Below are 20443 nucleotides of genomic sequence, written 5' to 3' on the forward strand. Positions count from 1 at the left end.
ATGTGGATGTTGTGAACCAAAATGATTCTCACTTTTGAGTCACATTTGTGATTTCGCCCCACCTGTATGTCACTAGGTAGCATTTTTTAACTTAACATTTTTTCTCCACATCAACTTAAATCGACTCACTTTTTTCTTTACTTAGCCTTGTCTAAGCAGTAATCCAATATTCATAAAATCATGGGTTTAATGAGCTAGTTACATTTTAAATAATATTCCGTACCTAAGATAAATGCTTTTAACCATTAAAATGAACGTATTTATGTCTGTGCCAGGAGCTTATATATCACATTTTGGAAAACACTGCATTGAATCAACAAGCAGTAACTTGACACAGATAATGCTATTAGACTGGGTTAGATAAAAGTCTCCTATGCTTTTCATGAAGTTGGGAACATAATCTCCTCCTTACAATTTAAATGAGGTACGAGTAATTCTACTGCTATTTTTAGTCACTTTAGCGCTAACAAAGTAGTCATCTATTATCAAACATCACCCATGCTCCGGCATGTCATCTGGTGCAATAATGGCTTTATATTTGGTTGTGCCTCTTTCCCTTTCAATTACCTCTTATAAATCCTGTTGGGTTTTTTTCCTAAAATTAGCTTGAGACAACTAACATTTCATCTTACTACAATTTCCCTCACAAATCCAGATGCAAATATTTCTTGGGTCTCCAGAGCATGTGGGTTCCTTTGATTCACAAAATACTACCTTTCAACTCAACTGCTACCAGAGTTATAAATATTATTGCAGTTAGCATCACTTGCTGGGGAGCAGGGGCCAGTGCCCCCCAGAAGGAGGCCCCAAGCTGCAGCTCTGATGTTCTCCCCAGTCCCCTGACCCATGCCCTGGGCTTTGTGGCCACGATACAGGGTGGGGTTAAGCAGAGGTTAGTGTTCAGCTGTTGTCAGATTTTATCACCCTCCAGAAAGAGCCTCCATGCCCTACTGTGCCAGTGAGCATGTTTCTCTTTTCTCAAAATAGGGCAAGAAAATCTGGTGTCAGCTTTCTCAACCTCTACCAGTATAGCTCTAAAAACAAGCTTAACTGGAAGGGATCTTGGCTGTGTGGTAGCGGGAGGTGCCACATCTACGGTTATTTTTTTCTCACCTAAAAATAAAGCCCACAAGTTAGAATGTGTGAAAATGAAGGGCTTAAACATACATATGAAACCAGGAACATCCTCCACCATCAAGAACTGCATCAGAACTGAGTCTGCTTAGGGCTGCTGCCTCTGGACCCTTCCTCCTTCCTTCCCTCCCATCCATCCTGGACCTCTAAGCCTGCCCACCATCCCTCATCCCCAAGCATCTTCCTTTTGACTAGAGGGCTTCTCTGGGTCTGACTCGATGGGGTTCAGGGGAGAAACCATGACTCCAATCCTCTTTTTAGTAACTGTAGTGGTAAGGACAACTAGGAAGGTAATAATAAGCAGTAGTTAATGTTTATCACGTGCCATGCATGGTCTCATTTGACCTTCATCTCACCCTTATGATGTTAATATTATTAATAGGCCTATGCTGTGGCAGAGGAAATAGTGACTGATGTTAAGTTACTCAAGGTCATATGACCATAGAGGGTGGAGCTGGGATTTGAACCCAAGTTTGTCCAACTCTAGAGCCTGGGTTCTTGACCACACTCCACTCTCCTCCCCTGACGAATGGCCCTCACAGAGCCAGCCTTTCTGAGTGATGTAATTCTGGCTCTCTGGAAACTCCCCTGGCTAATCCAACAGGGATTCTGCTTTGAACCTGTGCTCTCTCAATTCACCGACCACTCTGGGGGCTACATTTTTCAGAACCAGAATTTGGACACAGCACCGGACCTAGGATTTTTGTGTTCTCTGATGTGATGAATGTTTTTTTTTTTTTTTGGAACCGTAAGTTGAGACAGAAACGTGAGAAGGGATTTCTTGAATTGTTAACTGCAGAGGATTTTCTGAGTTCTAAAAACATTTGGGAGAAGGAGTCTAGTTTCCAAAAATTCAATGGCTTATGGCGATGACAAGAGAGCATATTTCACATCTGCGTCACCTAGAAACCCAGCCTTTTCCCTTAAACTGTTCTAAAGGGAGATACACGCCTCCAGCATACGTGGTTGTGCCCTTCATGTTGGGAGCGAAGGAGAAAGGAGGGGAGCAGTGCGGGGCTCTCTGTATTATCTTGGAAATGGAATGATGCATGTTGACAGTCAATTTTCTCTCTCCTATCTTTTAGAGCTCTCTATCCAAATTATTCCCCTGTTGTCCCAAAGAACTAAACGGCAAAAGCAAAACAGAGCACTGGATTCATGGCTAATATACAAGGCAGAAAGCCAACAGATTGCTATTAAATTAACCCTGGGGCTTGACAGATCTGTTCATCCTGACCCCAACTGCTTAAGGCATTCCTTATTAATGCGGAGCCCAGGCAAATTACCTCTACTAACAAAAGGGGTTAATCTGCCTCTCTGCTGGGACTCTGGAAGCAGTGCTGAAGACGGGAGGGGGCACAGCCAGTTTGGCAGCTGAGCTCCATGCTTGGAAGGCCGAAGGCGGGAAGGTGAGGGCACTGCTGTGCCAGGCAATGACCTAAGGCATCATTTAAAATAATAATTGAAGACACTGGGAGGTCACCCCTTAAGGGATGAGCTTCAAACAAATAAGAAGCCAGAGCCATAAATTACATCAGCAGTGGGGTGAGGGAATGAAGGGGATTATGGCAGGATGCTAAAGGGTAGCATAGGGACCATTCAAAAGTCATTTCCTTAAACCCAAATTTGGAAAAGCTTTTTATAAAAAAAAAGTCTGTTGCGATATTATAAAAGAAAAAAATGGACAACAGCCTAAATATACAGAAATAGGGAAACGATTAAGTAAATTCTGATCGATCTCATTTAACTGTGTATGCAATGAGATGCCAAGTCTGTTAAAAAACTTGTAATGAAAAATTCCATCTTTAGTGTGATCATAATGTCATTTAGAACTTACACTCTGAAACTGATGACCTAGAAGGCAAAAGTACCAAATGTTAGTGAGAATTCCAATGGGCTGGGTCTACGAATAGTTTTCTTTTCAATGATGAGTTTTCGTTTCCACATTTTCTTTTGATGAAGTTGTAGTATTTTAAGATGGAAAAAGACAAGATATTTTCTCTGCTTATTATATACGTGTATAATTTTAGGTGAGGTAAGTTAGATACAAAATATATACAGTCTGATCATAGCCATGTGAAAAAAATGAGAGAGAGAACAGAATGGAAGGAAACATAGTTATATCTTACAGGGGGATTAGATTCTAAGGCTGGCATTAAGTTATCCTTCGGTAACCCTAGCTTGGGTCCATTCATTCATTTGTTCCTTCATGTATTTCATAAACATTCACAAAGAATCTGCCAGGGTTTTTCTAGGTACAGGGGATACAGCAGTGACCACAGCAGACCAAAAATCCCCCTGATCTGTGGCGCCTATGTTCTAGTAGGGGACATGGTCACTAAACAAGATAAATAAATAGAACATACAGTATATTAGGTAGTAATAACTGCTAAAGAGACAAATAAAGCAGAGAAGTGAGAAAGAAAGTGTGTATGTGTGAGAGGGTGGGATGTGTATGTGCACACGTGTGTGTGTGTGTGTGTGTGGCCCTAGACTGAACAGGAGAAAGCTTCCTGGATAAATCAAGAATTACAAAAATTTTCCCTTTTCTTTTATTTCCTTATTAATTTATTTTTCTGAGCCCTTATTGTTGAGTTAGCTAGCATTAAGTTAAAATTGCGATGAAAATTCGTTGTATATACACAAAATTAGGTGGTAAGATTGTAGGTCATTTTATAGTTTCTATAATGAATACAGATTATTAAACCAAGAAAACAAACAGTTAAAAAAAAGTAGTTTCCTTGGCTTAGAACCATCTCTGAGAGAGTTGAGAGACCAGGAACCTCATCTCTGGGTAAAACTGAAGATAATACTGTGATAAATACTGTCATTGTAACAAAATGGGGTCAAAAGATTGGGATTCCGTTTTGATTCCAACTCTGTTTTGCTCGGAGAACATGAAAGTCATTTTCTCTCTCTGGGTTTCAGTTTCTTTGCCTTTGGATGGGTATCGTTCTGTTAACTCTGTCCGTCTCTGAGAAATTTTGATGATCAAATAAGATAATGGAGAAAAGGCTATTCATTAAAGGGCTTTACAGTGGACTGAATAATCCCAACTTTCAAAGGAAACATGCATTTTTTCAAAGATAGCTTTTATATGCATTAGGTTTGTGGGCTTTTGAAGGTGTCCTCATATGCTTCTGTCTTTATCACTGCTAATTTTGCTGATACTGACAAGGTGTTTTTTTCCCCCCTTTCTTTTTATCTAAGCCAACCAATGACAGCAGAGTCCAGCAGGAAGCCTGTCTGCAGGCCGAGCTGGAGAGTGGAATCTAAGTTTACCTGGGTAAGATACCCATGTGCAAAAGCAGTTGAAGCTTTTCAGATAGCACTTAAAGTCTGCCAATACTGAAGGTGGAGAATAACCTTATCATGGCCTTGCAAACTGAGCATATTAGAGTTGGATTCCGTTTTAGGGCACATGAGTTTCTTTGAAGTCTTTCTTTCCTTTCCAAAGTCTCAATTTAATCTTTGGATATAAAGTAGTGATTACAGAGCATCCAGATCTTGTCAGCTGAATGGACATGTCGCTTGATGATAACACACGGGAGATCTCCAAAGAGGACTCCAAGGATATTCCTCTCTTAGGAGCTTAAAAAAAGCCAGTGTGCAAATATTCATGGAGGGTTTCGCCAATCGCTAGACTCAATATGAGAGGACTGACAAAGAGACACATGGTGCCCTATTAGGTACTGCTTTTACGTATGTGTTGAGCTCAAAAGACACTGGGATAAGATGTCCTTTATGACTGGGGGTGGGGTGGGGTATGTGAAAGTCCCATAACCACAGACTCTTTCCTATTCACGTGACACAGAGCTTGACACTTCTCCATTAGAAAATACTCAATACTTCATTCAAAGGCCAACCCAAGTGTTCCTTTCTGTATGAAGTGTTCCTTTCTGTATGAAGTGTTCTAGCCCTTCTTTCATGATTCTTTCTACCTGTGTATCCACAGCGCCTTGAACGCACCTCTATGAATACACTTAACGTGTATTATTATTTGCGTAATTTAAGATAGTGTGATAGAGTACATTTGACTGGAGTATAGAGTGAGACAGATCTAGATTTTAATCCCCAATCCTGTGACCAGTTACCTAATCTCAAATGCCTTTGAACTTGTTAATTTATCAACAAAGAGAGGAAGAAAACTACAGGAGATGATGTAATATACCTGCTACTTAATAGAGGCTCCCCAAAACTGTTAGTCTCATCTTCCTTAGTATGGTTACATGTCTGTCTCCCTCTGTCCACATACTCACTTTGGTAGCTTTGTGATATGTTAACTTGCTTAGGCTAAACATTTCTAAAATGTTTCTGGTTGTGGTAGGCTAACAAGGTTTATTCTCTCAGGTGAGTTGAAGGACAAAAGAGAGAAAGCAGCCGCTTTGCACATATGCACAAGTTTTCCCAGTTATTCAGTCAAACAGTAATCTAGGTGTTGCTCTGAGGGACTGTGCAGACGTGGTTTAAAGGCCCTAACCAGTTGCTTTAATTTAATCATAAGGGAGATTATCCTGGGTGGGCCTGAACTGATCAGTTGGAAGGCATTTAAACAAAGGCTTAGGTCTTTCTTGAGGAAGAGACTCCAAATGGTTGCTGAGACTACAGTTTCTCTCCCTTCTCTCTCAATCTTCCTTCTTGATGGCCATGTGTGGATGTGGCCTGTGATGTTCATGCCTGTGGTGTTCCGGCTTGCTTATGATTTTTCTGTGCCTGACTGCTGGCCTTATAGACTTTGGATTTGCTTGGCCAGTCACACAATTACAAGGCTAATTCATGGTAATATGTCAATCTGTCTCTCTCTTTCTCTCTCTCACTCTCTCTCCACACACACACACACACACACACACACACACACACACACACCCTCTCCTACTGGTTTTGCTTCTCTGGTTGAACTCACCTTCCCTCCAGATTACATGGACCATGACATGAGGGATGGAATTTTATTCATCTTGGCATCTCCAGTGCACATAGTAAGTGCTCAATAAATGTTTATGGGTTCTTATTAGTTATCTACAGGGAACTCTACTCAGTACTCTGTAATGACCTATATGGGAATCTAAAAAAGAGTGGATGTATGTATATGTATAACTGATTCACTTTGCTGTACAGCAGAAACTAACACAACATTGTAAATCAACTGTACTCCAATAAAAAATTAATTAAAAAAATTAAATAAAAAATATTTCTGGGTTTTACTTTACTTCATTCTTATGACTTAGCAGCCTTCTTTAGGGAAGGTTTTTTTTTTTTTTTTTTAAGGTGCAGAAAACTCACAGTAGGTCAATAGGCCAAGATGCCAGGCCTGTATAGTGTGGCTCATTCAGCCTGTGGTTTTCTTAGGAGAGAATGGGATCCAAGCAACAAGGTAAGAAGAACAGGGGGCTGGGGATATGCCCCAAATAATAAAAGCTACTATTTATAGAGCCTTCTCTTTGTGCAGGCGCTTGGCTAAATACCTTACAAGACAACCTCATTTAAACCCCACAACAACCTCCTAAGATAGGTGGTATTATTATCCCCATTAACCGACGAGGAAATTGAGGGCCAGAGAAATGTTAAGCAACTTGTCAAGGTCACACAGGTTTTAGGAGATGGAGCTGGGTTCAAATCCAGTGAATCTGACTCCAGAGTCTGCCTTCCCAACTACTCAGTGATACCGCCCCAAGGACGTTCAAGAAGTCCGAAAGAAGTCTGCAGAGTTGCATTCTTGCCCTTTCCCCTGATAACATGAGGCTCAAAGGGCTTGCTCTGTGGGAGGAGAAATCCGCAGACCCCAAAAGCCCTAGGTCTGGTGTCAGATACAGCAACCACACAAGCAAGGCAACCCACCAAAGGCTGCATTTAATATGGCAAAGAGGGGGCTGCCCTGGCACACACAGGCCAATGTGCTGGACGTGTCACTGGAAGGAATGTTCTCCTATGACACTAAATGCCAGACTAAGATTGATATGTACAATTGATATGTACAGTTGTGGATGAAAGCCACAGCAGCAACAAGGGAGAGAAATCTGTACGAGCCCCACAGCGTCCCTCAAAGCTTGCCCGGCAGAATCCTATTGGATTAAAAGGAAGACTGCTGTCCCTAGTACTAAGGAGTGACAGAGCTAGAAGCCAGGAGTTCTGGTTATGGTTCCCTGATAGGGAATCAAATCCAAAAGGGCCTCAGCTCAGTTGACAAGTGAAGCTGATGCAGAGGGCTGACAAAGACCAAGTCAGAGATCAAGTACCCCTGGAATCCAGTTGCTTTCTCCCAGAGAAACCCTCTGTCTCATGCCTAGAGACTGGATTTATGCAAGGTGTGTCTTGGGCTATCTTTCTAGCTTGCTCACACCATGCTTTACTTCACCCTCGGGCCTTCTTGAGTTCCTCCAACATACCATGCTCCCTCCTGCCACAGGACCTTTGTACGTGGTGGACTGATCTTTTCTCACTTTTTTGCCAAGTTAGCTCATACTCTTCCTCCTACAAATCTCAACTTAACAATCAGTCCTCAGGAAAGCCTTCTTTTATTCCCTAGTCTACATCAGGTTTTTAAAAATGCATTCACAAAACCATATTCCCTTTCTTCACAGGATTTATTTCCGTTTGTAATAATACACTCATTAGTGTGATTATTTGGTGAATGTCATTCCGAAAGCAGAAAATTTGTTTCTTTTCACTCTTATATCCCCATGGCTTATCGCAGTGCCTGGCACAAACTAGGTGCTCAGTATATAGTTATTGAGGACTGTATATTTACTTTTTACTCGATGTGGATTTATTTAATAGGTCCCATATTGGACTAGGTAGGAGCCCAGGTCAACTCATTCTTAGTTCTGAGAACAGAGTTCAAAGGATCCTAGGTATACCATAGTTTTCATAATTAAGAATCATCCTTTTATAGCAATTTTCTTTTATTGAAAAGTTGGGGCTGCCTCTTGCCCTAGAAAATCACTAATCTAGAAATGATTATTGTCCTGATGTCGTTAACCGATTAAGGCCAAAGTTTGACCACTTTAAGCCAGAACCTGTTACACAAAACAGGGACAGACTGGCTACAGATGGAAGGAAGAGGATTCAAGACCAGGTGCCATAAGGCTAGGAATGCTTCCCTCTGATATGGTGCTAAATACAAGGGCTGGACCTCAGAGACCCTGCGGATATCTGGTAACTAGGGTATAATGAGTAACATCTTGCAAAGAACATCAAACTGCAGAAACAAAGGAGGTGTCTAGACTTGAGAAGATGACGCAGATAATGAATTCAGCAGAACAGAATCCACCCTTCTAACACTCAACTTTTCTAGTTTCCTTTTGTGGTGGTCCCTGTTTACTGATCATTTACTTAGCAAGGTACTGCCCTAAGCATATATGTATGTGTATATATATGTATATACATATGCACATATATACACATATATATGTGTGTGTGTGTGTGTGTGTATAAACACCTTTTTAAAAAATTCTAACAATCCTCTTTTTCAGAGCTCCTCTCTACAGATCATGAAGTAGAAGCTTGGCTAAGTTAAAAGACATGTTAAAGCTTACACAGCCAGCAAGTAGTAGAGCTGGCTGAGAATTTTAAGCTTGTTGGACTCCAAAGAATCTGTTCTCAACCATAATGCCAATGTCACACCAAATGCTAGTCACTAGAAGTTATGACTTTTTTAAAAACCATATTGCAAGGCCACTTGCCTTAATATTTACTAATACTTTTCTTTACCTATATGCACTTTGAAATTTAAATGGATTTTTCAGTATCTGTAATATCATAGGATTGATACGATAGTTGTATTTTATAATATGCATTAGCACAAATACATAATTATGAAAACAAAAAACGTCCATGTAGTATTTAGAAGAACCTCGCCTCCCACCTCAGGGATGCTCATACCATACTTTGGGAACCCCACATTTTTCTATACTGAACCATGTTTCTTCTGCCTCCTTAGTGGATAAGAGGCATTATAGAAATGGTGCTAAACAACATATGATTTATCGATGGTTGGTGGCCTGTCTGCTGGTTGGTGTTTTTCCGAGACTATTTTGAAAGATGGCCGCTTCCTACCCCAGAGGTGGCCGCACTTCAGAGACGATAAGCAAAAGGGTCCCAGTCTGTACAGTCTGCTCAGTGCTTAGGGCGGTCTGGTGGAAAGTAACTGTAAATCAGTTATCATCATTCTCATGATGACAATGATTATTTTACATACGGCTGCTTTAAGGGTGAATGGCACAGTCTCATTTGTATGCCAGCATCTGTCAGGCTGTCACACATCTGCAGAATATAACCTCAACTGTGCTATTAATATGTCCCTTTTGCATTCTCCTCAAGGCATCTGTCTTCTAAAATGCCTAACGAAACTTCCCTCCCTCTTGAAGGCCTGGAGGCAAAATTTGGAAAGCATGTCACATAGACTGGGGACAGCAGAAGCTCAGCTGAGCCTGAGCAGATTTCTGGCTCTTGGAATAGACATCAAGGGAGAAAGGGAACCACCACCCACACTCGTTCTGTTAGCAGCTGCACTTGCAGGCAAAATCTGTAGGCAGATTCTCCTAGGCTCAGACAGTATGTCGCGTCTGCTCTGTGATCAACAAAAGATGTCAGTCACGGTCTTAATGGTCAGTTCTCAGTCTCCATAATCACCACGACTGGCTTACAGCTGCATTCTCTGAAAAGCCTTGGGGAACTCTGAAAAGCCTTGAGCACTCTTCTGTGGTGAAGGTCAGGTGTCTGTGTACCTAAACCAGGTCTTTTTACTCATTTGCAACAGCTATACTACATTTCCCAGCCTGCCTTGCAGTTAGATGTGATCATGTGACCGAGCTCTAGCCAATGGAATGCACACTACTTTAGAACCTGGCTCACAGGAGTCTCCCATGTGTGGTCCTACACAACCTTCCTCTTTTGCTGTACAGATGCAGATAAGCATGGTGACACTGGGGAACCACAAGATGGAAAGAACCTGAATCTCTGAATCACTCATTGGAGGAGGCTGCCTGCTGATGGAGATCATCAATATTGGACTTTACAAGAGAAATAATCTTCTATATGTTTGAGCCATTATGGAGTCTATTTTATATCAGAACATTCAGAGCTGTACTGTAACTAATATACACTTAAGGTGAAATTGCCAGCTTCTCTTTCATGATTAATTATCCACTGGATATAGCTCCACTTTGGTGACCTACCAGTATTTCAAACTTGACATGTCCCATCAAAATGGTACTTTCTGTATGTCAGAATATTCTAGGTACTGGGATACAGGAATGGATCATACAAAGTTCTTTCTGTCATAAAATTCACATTCAAATATGGGGAAACCCAAAATACACAAATAAGAAAACGAATTTCAAATAGTGATACATGTCATGAAGTTAACGGGGATAGAGGGTTATTGGGGGTTACTTGGGAGTTAGTGGGAGGAAGTGCCTCTGAGGAGGTGACAGGAGACTGAAGTCTATACGATGACACATAGTTAGCCATGTGGACTCTGGGGGCAGAGTATTCCAGAAAGAGGGAACAGCACATGCAGAGGATGGAAGTAAGAACAAGGTTTATCCAGGAACAGAAAAGAGGATAGTTGGCCGAAGCAGAGTGAATCAGGGCAGACTGGTATGATAGGGTATCAAAGAGGGATGCAGGGCCACTATCATGTGAAATCTTGCAGTCCAGAGTTAAGAACTTGGATCTTATTCTAAGTTCAATAGGAAGCTACCAGCGTGTTTTAATCTGGGGAGGAATGATATCTGAATTACATGTTGAAAGGTCTACTCTGTTATGTGGAACACGTATTGTGTAGGAGAGCAAGAGAGAATGGAGACTAGACAGTAGATTATTGCAGTCACATAGGTAAGACAACAGTGGCCAGTACTAGTGTGTGTCGGTAGAATGGAGATGGAGAAAGATGCGTTGATTTGAGATATATTTTAGACGAAGCAAAGGCAGGGCTCACAGATATTGGGCTGGGGGGTGGGGAGGCTGGTGAGTGGGAAGAAAGATCAATATTGACTCTTAGGCCAGTTGCTTAGCTACCTGGATGGTGAAACCATTAACTGAGGTTGGGAATTCAAGTGAAGAGTCAGGTTTGTGGTGGGATGGACCACAGGATAGGTGCTGAATAAATGACCGATTTTTAATATTAAATAGAGGGTCAATATAGTAGGGTGAGAATACTGGGTCAGTTACTCATTCAGCAATTGTCTCGACTTCTCTAAATTTTAGCTAAACAGAAGATAATAATACAACCCCATAATGTCAATATGGGGTTGTTATATCAAATATACTCTTGGCAGGTAGAGACTGAAGAAGTGTGATGGGGACACGAGCATTGCTAATAAAGTTTGGTTTTCTGATCTGGATGCTACTTGCACAGGAGTGCTCTGTCTGTGAAAATTCATCAAGCTGGACAATAATGATATATGCATCTTTCAAAATAGATTCTATGCATTATATTCCCAGTTCAGTGCTTGGAATTCAATAAATGGCAGCCATTGTTATTTTCATTATTACGACACAATGGAAACCATCTCCTGTGTACCTGTGGTCCATAATGTCCATATAGGCCATTTGTGAATCCATTAACAAGAGGAAGGAACCCTACACTGAACTCTAAGGTCTGGTCTTATAGTTGATAAAGTCAAATCTAGTTTGTAATTCATGACCCATAAATGCCTCTGCATGAAGGGATTGAATCAGAGTTCTAATCCAGAGGTAGCCCTGGTCCACTACTTGTAATTCAGTACTTCCTTAACTTTGTTCAGATGAATGAGTATCACAGATGCCAATGTAATTTAAAAGGGAACAGTTTTCCACAAGTTCTAGGTCTTCAATTGTGATTGCCCTTTCTATTCCACTTTCCCCCAAGCTTGCTCATACCTGAATACTCTTGATTCAAGCCAACTGGTTATTGGCCCTAAAGAAAGGATACTAAAACTTTGATTGGTTATTTCAAAGTTCCATAGGTTAATCCTCAGGTCATCAGCTGACATGTAGGTTTCATAGTCGCTGTTGACTGATATGGAGTTGATGTGATATGTGTGTGCGTTGGCAAATACTCTTCGCGGGGTGGCCTCCACCATCAGGTCCATGGGTCTCAGGACAGGCACCTGGAATGCAAGGGAAACAAATCACTTCAGAACCCAGAGCTCTTTACTAGGAAAAGAGTGTGCATGTTTATGTCCTTTATTATCATATACAAAATCATGACTACGTCAAAGGAGTTCTGAGCTGGAAAAGGAGATTGATAAATTACATGTTGTTCCTATTCCCTTTGGTTCCTTTTAGTTTTATTCCTTCCTCAAAAATGTCACCATCCTTTAGCCCTGATGGGCAATTTCATCCTTTATAGATTCTAAGATGTTTTTCAAGTGGCCCTCAAAGTGGCCTCATCTCAGGGGAACTTAGAATCCACTGTGGGGTCATTAGCTTCCAGAGCTGTTGTTCCAGATTGTTTGTTTTTTAACCATGAAATCTTTTTTTTTTTTTTGCGTTACACGGGCCTCTCACTGTTACACTGTTACACTGGCCTCTCCCGTTGCGGAGCACAGGCTCCGGATGCGCAGGCTCAGCGGCCATGGCTCACGGGCCCAGCCGCCCCGCGGCATGTGGGATCCTCCCGGACCATGGCACGAACCCATGTCCCCTGCATTGGTAGGCGGACTCTCAACCACTGCACCACCAGGGAAGCCCCATGAAATCTATTTTTGAAAGGAAGTTGTAGGAAAGTTTTAGAAACGTCTAGTTCAACTGAGATTAAAATTTATCCTTCATGGCTTTGGAGGTCTAGACCCCATCCTGGCTTTATCCTCAATCCTTAAGGGAATTTTGGGAAAGCGTATAATCACCCAAATTTCTAGTATCCCAAATTCAGCCATTAATATATAGGGCACCCATTGACATCCTTGGTTTAACCTGTTGTCTTGGAGTACCAACAAGGCAGTGTCCACTTGCACATCAAAACTGTCCTCATTTGGACAATAAATTATATAGTCATCTTACTGGTATATGAAGGATAATCAGTAAATATTTGTTAAGTGAGTGAGTAAGAATACGTGAGTAAATGTTACTTTCCCCATGGGTCAGAGAATCAGGCAGTTAAATATAGTTTTGCACACAAGAAGCTCTTCCTGGCAAATGGGAACAAAGACCAACCTCTGTTCTGACTCCCTCGTTGAATTCAAGGGCACTTCTGCCTACACCTGGCTGAACTGGCTCCTGAGAAAGTAGTGGGAAAACTAACGCCTCAGAGGAGACAGACTAAAACACAATGCAACAAACACAAAACACGGGCCCGGCCCTTTAACAGAAATGAGAACATAAAAGCACCAAAAGCTGTCTGCTTTTCAGGGAAGTCATCTCTTGCAACTGAGCCCTGATTTGATAGCAGGTGGTCGATCAAGACTTCAAATTCTGGATTTCTGTCAACCCAGTGGGTGAGGGGAAGAAGGCGGAAACAAAGGTTAAATTTTGTGGAGTGCAGTCACCTCAACAATATAACCTTTTAGAAAACAGAATTCTCCCAGCTCAGTCTTGAAGGATTTTGAGGTAGTTTTTAAGTTAAATGAACAATTCAGAGGAATCACAGAATTCTGTGCAAATGTGGCAGTGGATATCCTGGAAACCAGAGGAGCTTGAGATGCGGATGTAGGAAGAGCCAGGGTCCTCTGAAAAGCAGCAGTGGGATGGGAGGGAAAGTCTTTGAGAGCCCTCCACCCTGTTCTGGATAATGGTTCTGTAGTATAAGCCCAGGAATGGCAAGAACTAGGAGCCCTGGGTTCTGACCACAGATTCGCCCCTCACTGACAGGCTGTGTGACCTCGGGCCATTATCCTGCCCCTTCTGGGCTCTGGTTATATTATCTGAAATACTCACTGTGCCCTACTTATCAAGAAGGTTTGGATCTGTTGAGATGATTTGCCCTTCAGTTCAACCTCCCACTCACCCTTTCAGCAACATTTGCTTGAGCTCTGTACAAGGTCCTGGGGGGTTCAACTGGTGAGCAAAACCAGACACAGGTCCTGCCTTCATATGGCTGGTCCAGTTGGTAGAGGTAGGCACAAAATCATCTCATAATAAAATGTAGTAAGTACATTTTATTTGTAGTAAGTACAAAAGGAGAGGAAATAGCATTAAGAAGGATTTCACCTGGTCAGGGAGGTCTGGAGAAGTTTTGCTGAGGAAGTAAGAATTGGTTGCTTAAAGTATGAGAAGGGGTTTACTGGGCCAGGAGGGGAAGGAAGAATGCTCCGTTCAGCGGAAAGAGCGTGTGCAAAGGCCCCGTGGTGAGGGTAAGGCAAGAATGAAAGATCGATGGGTCAATGTAGTTGAGACAGAGAGTGATGAGAACCATGGTGGAAGATGAAGTGACAGGGGAGGTAAGAGGCAGGCCCCAGGAAAGATTTTTGCCATCATCCTAAGAGAAATGGGAAGAAATCAGAAGATTTCCAATGATTTTGATATGATCAGGTTCAAAGTTTTGATGAGATCATTTCTGATGTACACTGGAGAACAAGTTAGAGGATGAATGAAGCAGAACTTTGAAAAGGATGGTGATATACTATCGAATGCCAAATGAGAGTGTGTCTGAGTTAAGGCTTTGTAATGGATAAGAAAAGTACCTTTGCCCTTAGGAACTCTCCTGCAAATATTTATTGGGCATTGACTCTGCGTCAAACATTCTTCATACACCATCTCAGTAATTGTTTCAACAACTCTGTGAAATAGATACTAGTAATACAAAGTACTACTACAAAGAGAAAACTCAGGCTCAGAGAAGCTAAGTCACTGGCCCAGAGTTGCCCAGCTATAGGAGGCATAGCCAGAATTTGATCCCAGAGTCTATCTGACTGCAAATCTAGTGCTTTTTCCACTGTATCACACCACACTCAAAGAGCATGCATGGCAAGATGTGATCAATGCTCTGTAAGGGATATGAGTACAGTGCCCATAGAATTTATGGAATCAATAGGATTATTGGTAGTAATAATGGTAGTGGTAGTCATAGAATTCTGTGGTTAAGCTGCCTCTAGAAATCTCAGTTTGGTGCTGTAGGTGTTCATGTGTGCTTTCAGAGACACACGCCTGCTCTCGCGGTTTGTCATAAAGGAACTCCCCACCTGGAGCTTTTGAGCTCTGCCCAGCCCCGCAAGGTAGTAGAGCTCAAAGCAGGCTCCCCAGGGCTGTGGAAGAAACGGAATCTGTGAGGACTTCCTGTGGCTTTTCCTCAACTCTTCCCTGGGCCTCCTTCATTACCACGCACTGTCCGCAGAGGCTTCCCGTGGCTCTGGTGGCAGGGAAGGGAGCATGACAGCCAGGATAAAGAGGCATTACCAAGCGGTAACTGCCAGCCCAGAGTTTCAGTTTAATGTGATCTGGCTGCGTGCTAATTCAGGCTGACATATTGCATGATGTGGCACTTTATGGGGAAGCTCCGGGTAGGTATCTGAGGAGGGAGTGCTAATGGTTTGCCCAGATAAGGCAGGGGATGAACGTCACTCATGATATTCCAACACCATTCCCATGCCCAGGTCAAGGCTATCCACTGCCCAGTGACACCCCTCACAAGAAGGAAGAGGGAGGAAAGGCAGTTCAAGCTGGACAGGATGACCAGTGAAGAAACCCTGATGGGACTGTGTTTTCTACTACTCTTCTTGGGGCCAGGCAGGGAGAAGAGTGGGACACAGTTCCTTGAGTTCGGCTTTCCCCGTAAGATCATGGAGGGCTTCCTGTAGTAGCAGTCACTGCGTTACAGCACCCCTGCCCTTCAGCCCTCTCAGTAGCCGACCTCACAAGGAAGACTCCTTGTTTGCCATTTTACAGGAAAGGTGAAGTATCCTGTCCGATGTCACACAGAGAGGAAGATGAGGGGCTCAACTTGGACAATTTGGTTCCTGCGTGAGCACACGTAACCACGGTTACAAATGAAACCCTTAGGCTGAAATATGAGAATGTCATCTCTGCAAGTCAAAAATTGTCAAAGCTCAGTAATTTCACGTGGTTCAGCCTAACAGTTTGAAAGGCTTGTGCCATATGCATGTGACACTGAATCACGGAACACTGAACCTTGGAAGGGCCATGAAAGCCTCTTTCAAGGCTGTCGTGTGTGTTTTGCGGGGGGGCAGAGTGGGAGGCCATGGTGTCTAGGCCTTACCCTCTTCATCATTCCTGGTAATATTTTTGGATTCTCAATCAATATCCTGCTTAAATAACTATTTCTGTGGTTAAGGAAATTTTGAGACCAAGTGGCCCAGATAGTTCCTAAGTTCTGCAGATGAGGAAATCAGGAGCCCGAGAGGGGACATGCCACGTCTATGGTCACCCAGTTGGGGTTGTCAACACAGCCTGGGTTTCTGCCACTCATCCCAGAGCTTCCCTTCCTCTGCCCCCCGACAGCAGGTGCCTGAGTCATTCTCCACAGAGCCAGACAAACTCCAGGATCAAACCAGGACCTTCAAATGGTAGTTCAAACCCTCTTTTCTGAGATATCTTGGCAGTGGCCGTGGGCCTAGACTCATCCCTGAGACAAGGCTGGTGCTGCATTGTGCTTGCGAATGAGAATGGGGGTCAGCCCTCGGCCCTCGCAGGGTACAGGTGGTTCTGGACTGCGATGCCGGAATTCATGGCCTTCCCTCAGGTGCCTCATACTCCTCCCTGACCTTGATTCAGTTTCTGCTCATCGCCTGGAGCCTGATTCTGAAGGACGAGCACCCTGGCCTGGTTGGCAAGACGACATGCATCGTGTTAGAGTATCAGCCAGATAATGTCCCAGGGCCCAAGAGAGCAGCCTCAGAGTCTAACCTGCCACGGGGCTTACAGAGATGTGTCTCAGCTGGGGTGTTCGTGGATGAGAGGAGCCCGGAGCACCCCGTGGCTCCCTCCCTCACATCACTCAGGGCTCTGTTCAGTGATCACCCCCCGAGAGAGGCGCTCCACGCCCACCCCACCTCGCATAGCACACCCTCCACTCGCCATCCTCTGACCCAGCTGACCGCTCATAATGTTAACTAATTCATCAGTGAACCCTCATCAGTATCCTATCATTTAGCTTGGTGGAGCATATGATCTCTGCTGCACAGATGAGGAAACAGAGGCCAGAAAGGTTAAGTAATCTGTATTAAGTCACACAGCTCATACTCATGCCCGGCACTTCCGACTCTGGAGTCTAAGTCCTTGGCTGCTGTCCTCTGGGCTTGGAGGATCACCCTCAGGTGTGTGGGAGAGATAAGTACGCACGTGGATGTCTCAGTGCAGGTGCACTGCCCAGGACAGTGTCAGCCAGACGGGCCCCGTGTCTGCTTGGGGAGCTCAAGGGGGACCTCAAAAAGGACAGGACTAGTAAGCGAGCAGGAGGTGAAGGGTTTGTGGGAATCCACCAGGCAGAAGTTGGGGGCGGGGAGGGGAGGAAGCTGTGCTCTGGTCAGAGGGACCGGCGTGTGCAGAGTTCGGAGGGGACGGAGCAAAGCGCATGCGTGCAAGTGTGTGATTCTGTGCGTTTCTGGGCATGGGGGGCAGTCAGCGATTTTTGTTATTCACTCAGAACATGGAATCAATTCCTCCTCTATATCAGACATGAAGAAAACCTGAGCTGGGTGAGGGCGTGCAGGATGGACGTCATGCTATGTGAGGTGGGGTGAGGATGGAAGGCCTCCCTCAGGGGATGACGCTTGAGCAGAGAGCTGAATGGAGGGAGGGCGCCAGCCATGTGGCTTTCTGGGAAGAGCATTCCAGGCAGAGGAAACAGCAAGTGCAAAGGCCCCGAGGTTGGAATGTGCTTAGAGGGTAGGAGGAACAGTGAGGATCCTTTGTGGCTGGAGAGCAGTGAGCAGGGAAGGAAAGTGGTAGGAGATATAGGATAAGTAGTCAGGGCTGGATCACAGGTGTAACTGTGGGGATGAAGAAGGCTCAGGGAGGTGCAGGGAGCTGCCCAATACGGATTCCCCTCCGTGTTAAGAAATCCCCTTCTCCTTGCTCTCTTTCCCTTCCCTCTTCCCTCCTTCTGTCTCTCCCCACCTCTCTTTCAGTTTTCCTCCCTTCAAGACTTTCTCATTATCTTTCCTGCCTCTCCTCTTGGGAAATACAGGATCATCTGTCACCTCTCAGAACCCATTTACTAACAAAATGAATGTCGTTGTCATTTGGCTTGTTTGGTGACCACAGGGGTGATGCGTCACAGTCTTCCACGGCACCTAAGCAGGTGCTGGCGGGTCACGAAGCCCCCTTCAGAGACATACGATGAAAGAGGAGCAGAGTCCCGGAAGCCCCTGAGGACCCCACTTTAAACGACACCTGTGAAAATGCACAGCAGGGAGAGAGGCTAGAGGTGAGGGCTCTTTACAGAGGAAAAACAACAGCTGTGCTCACCGTGGCAACATCCAGTGCCCCTGTAAGTTGACGGATTCAAGGCAAGAGTCTGAGAGAGAAGAGACGGCCGGACAGGAGCTCAAGAAAAGAAAGAAGATGGAGCCATGGAGAAGAAAGGAGAGAGGTGTCCATCAGTACCAGGATGTGAATGGATTTCAGCTATTTTGCAACTCTGGGTCAAATCTGATTGAGTTCAGCAGACAAACATGTGAATACCCTTGGAATATTAAGTGCAATCAACATAATCAACATGAAATTTGAAGAAACTGCTATCAATTTTTTTTTTTTTTTTTTGAATTACTCGGGCCTCTCACTGTTGTGGCCTCTCCCGTTGCGGAGCACAGGCTCCGGACGTGCAGGCTCAGCGGCCATGGCTCACGGGCCCAGCCGGTCCGCGGCACGTGGGATCTTCCCGGACCAGGACACGAACCCGTGTCCCCTGCATCGGCAGGCGGACTCCCAACCACTGCGCCACCAGGGAAGCCCAGAAACTGCTATCAATTTAAATTCATGCTTGCTCCCTATCTTCTTGTCAGTATTCAACAGATGCTCCCCACTGCTTTCCCCAATAACTGAGTTACTCTATATTGAGACTGACAGGACATATTCAAGCCTGGTGTTACGGGGGTTCCATGTCATCAGTTAGGAAGTTCACGTAGGAATGTTATGCCCACACACTGGCCCCAGATAAAACCTTCCATAAACATTCATTAAGCATTTACTACGTGCTGGGCAGTTACCACACAGCGTATCCTTATAAAGCTTAGTGGGGGCAGAGAATACACAACCCCCTACCCACCCCTTCTTGTTCACAACCAGCCCTTTTGGGAAGCTGAAACCATGTTTGTTTGATCCAGAAAAGAAACAGGTAGGAGCTGTCCACCTTTCCCTTGGTGCAGGGAAACCCTGACCCTGGTGCTTTGGGACCACAGGTTCAAGGCCTGGTGGGGAATCTGGGGTGATAATACCATTCCATCCAGAGGCCCTAAATGGTCTCTAGACCATTTCCAATGGAGGAAAGGGTAGAAAGTTCCAGATTTCAGCCTCACTTCAAGTTTGCCACCTTGCCTCTCCTGAGCTTCCTTTAAAAAATATCCTCTGTGACTCTCCAACGATAATGACTGTAGGTTTGGGATAAAGCCAATAGCTAAAGAGCATCCAGACTTCATTGCCAAGGAAGAGGGAGTGAGTCATCTTGAAGATGGGAGAGCCAGTGGGGTCCTGCTATAAATATCCCTGTTCCAAAGCAACCCAGCTTAGCGGTGCAGAGCAGCTGTCTTCAAACAGGAGAATGTTATGACTTCCCAAGAGCTATCTGGAACAGTTTTAAAGGAAACCACTTCCCCATCTCTAACTTAATATAATTCCCTTCTTAAAATCAAATCATGTCAGGACATACCCACAGCCTAGGTTCTCCTTCTCACATTTGGAAAAGAAACAAACCTTCCCCATCCTGAATCTTACTGTGGGGCGCTATCCAAGGTATAAACACTTCAGGGAGGGACAAGAAGACGACACCTTTAATCAAAGCCCCACAAATGCCCCGCCCTCAGCTCATTATAATATGAATTTCTAATCAAATTTTACTTCTTATGTTTAATCATAATTTTTCAGAATTGCATGTTTTATGTTGTTTTGGTCAATTGTGTTCTATTAATAATTTTAGAGACAATTAAATCCACAAGAGAATTTTAAACTCTTACAGTCATACAGTCATAGGGAGGGAAAAAAACTACCTATTTTTCATTGTAGAAATGATAAAAAGAAGCATTTAACATTTATTTGGGGGAAGCGCAGTGAAAAATACGTAATTAAAGAAGAAAAAGGAACAACAGAAAGTTCTGACTTTTAAAGAACCTGTTCATTATTCTTTTAATGGACATTGATGGGTATCCAGTTACAATGGTATTTAAATTCCATGGGAGGCATTAAAAAGGTGATATAACAGTTTTATTTTAAACTGCCT

The 20443-nt window shown here is 43.8% G+C and overlaps 1 protein-coding gene across 6 annotated transcripts in view; it reads right to left on the minus strand.

Moving 5' to 3' along the window:
• The window catches only part of PPP2R2B (protein phosphatase 2 regulatory subunit Bbeta), a 456159-nt gene that overhangs the window by 50192 nt on the left and 385524 nt on the right, over positions 1-20443 (minus strand). For all 6 annotated transcript variants that reach the window (XM_067732169.1, XM_067732167.1, XM_067732168.1 and 3 more), the window contains one exon: positions 12047-12224. In XM_067732169.1, the coding sequence (XP_067588270.1) occupies positions 12047-12224 (178 nt within the window). The remainder of the gene's footprint in view (positions 1-12046; positions 12225-20443) is intronic.

This window comes from Pseudorca crassidens, chromosome 3, assembly GCF_039906515.1.
Source record: "Pseudorca crassidens isolate mPseCra1 chromosome 3, mPseCra1.hap1, whole genome shotgun sequence".
NCBI classification, from domain to species: domain Eukaryota; kingdom Metazoa; phylum Chordata; class Mammalia; order Artiodactyla; family Delphinidae; genus Pseudorca; species Pseudorca crassidens.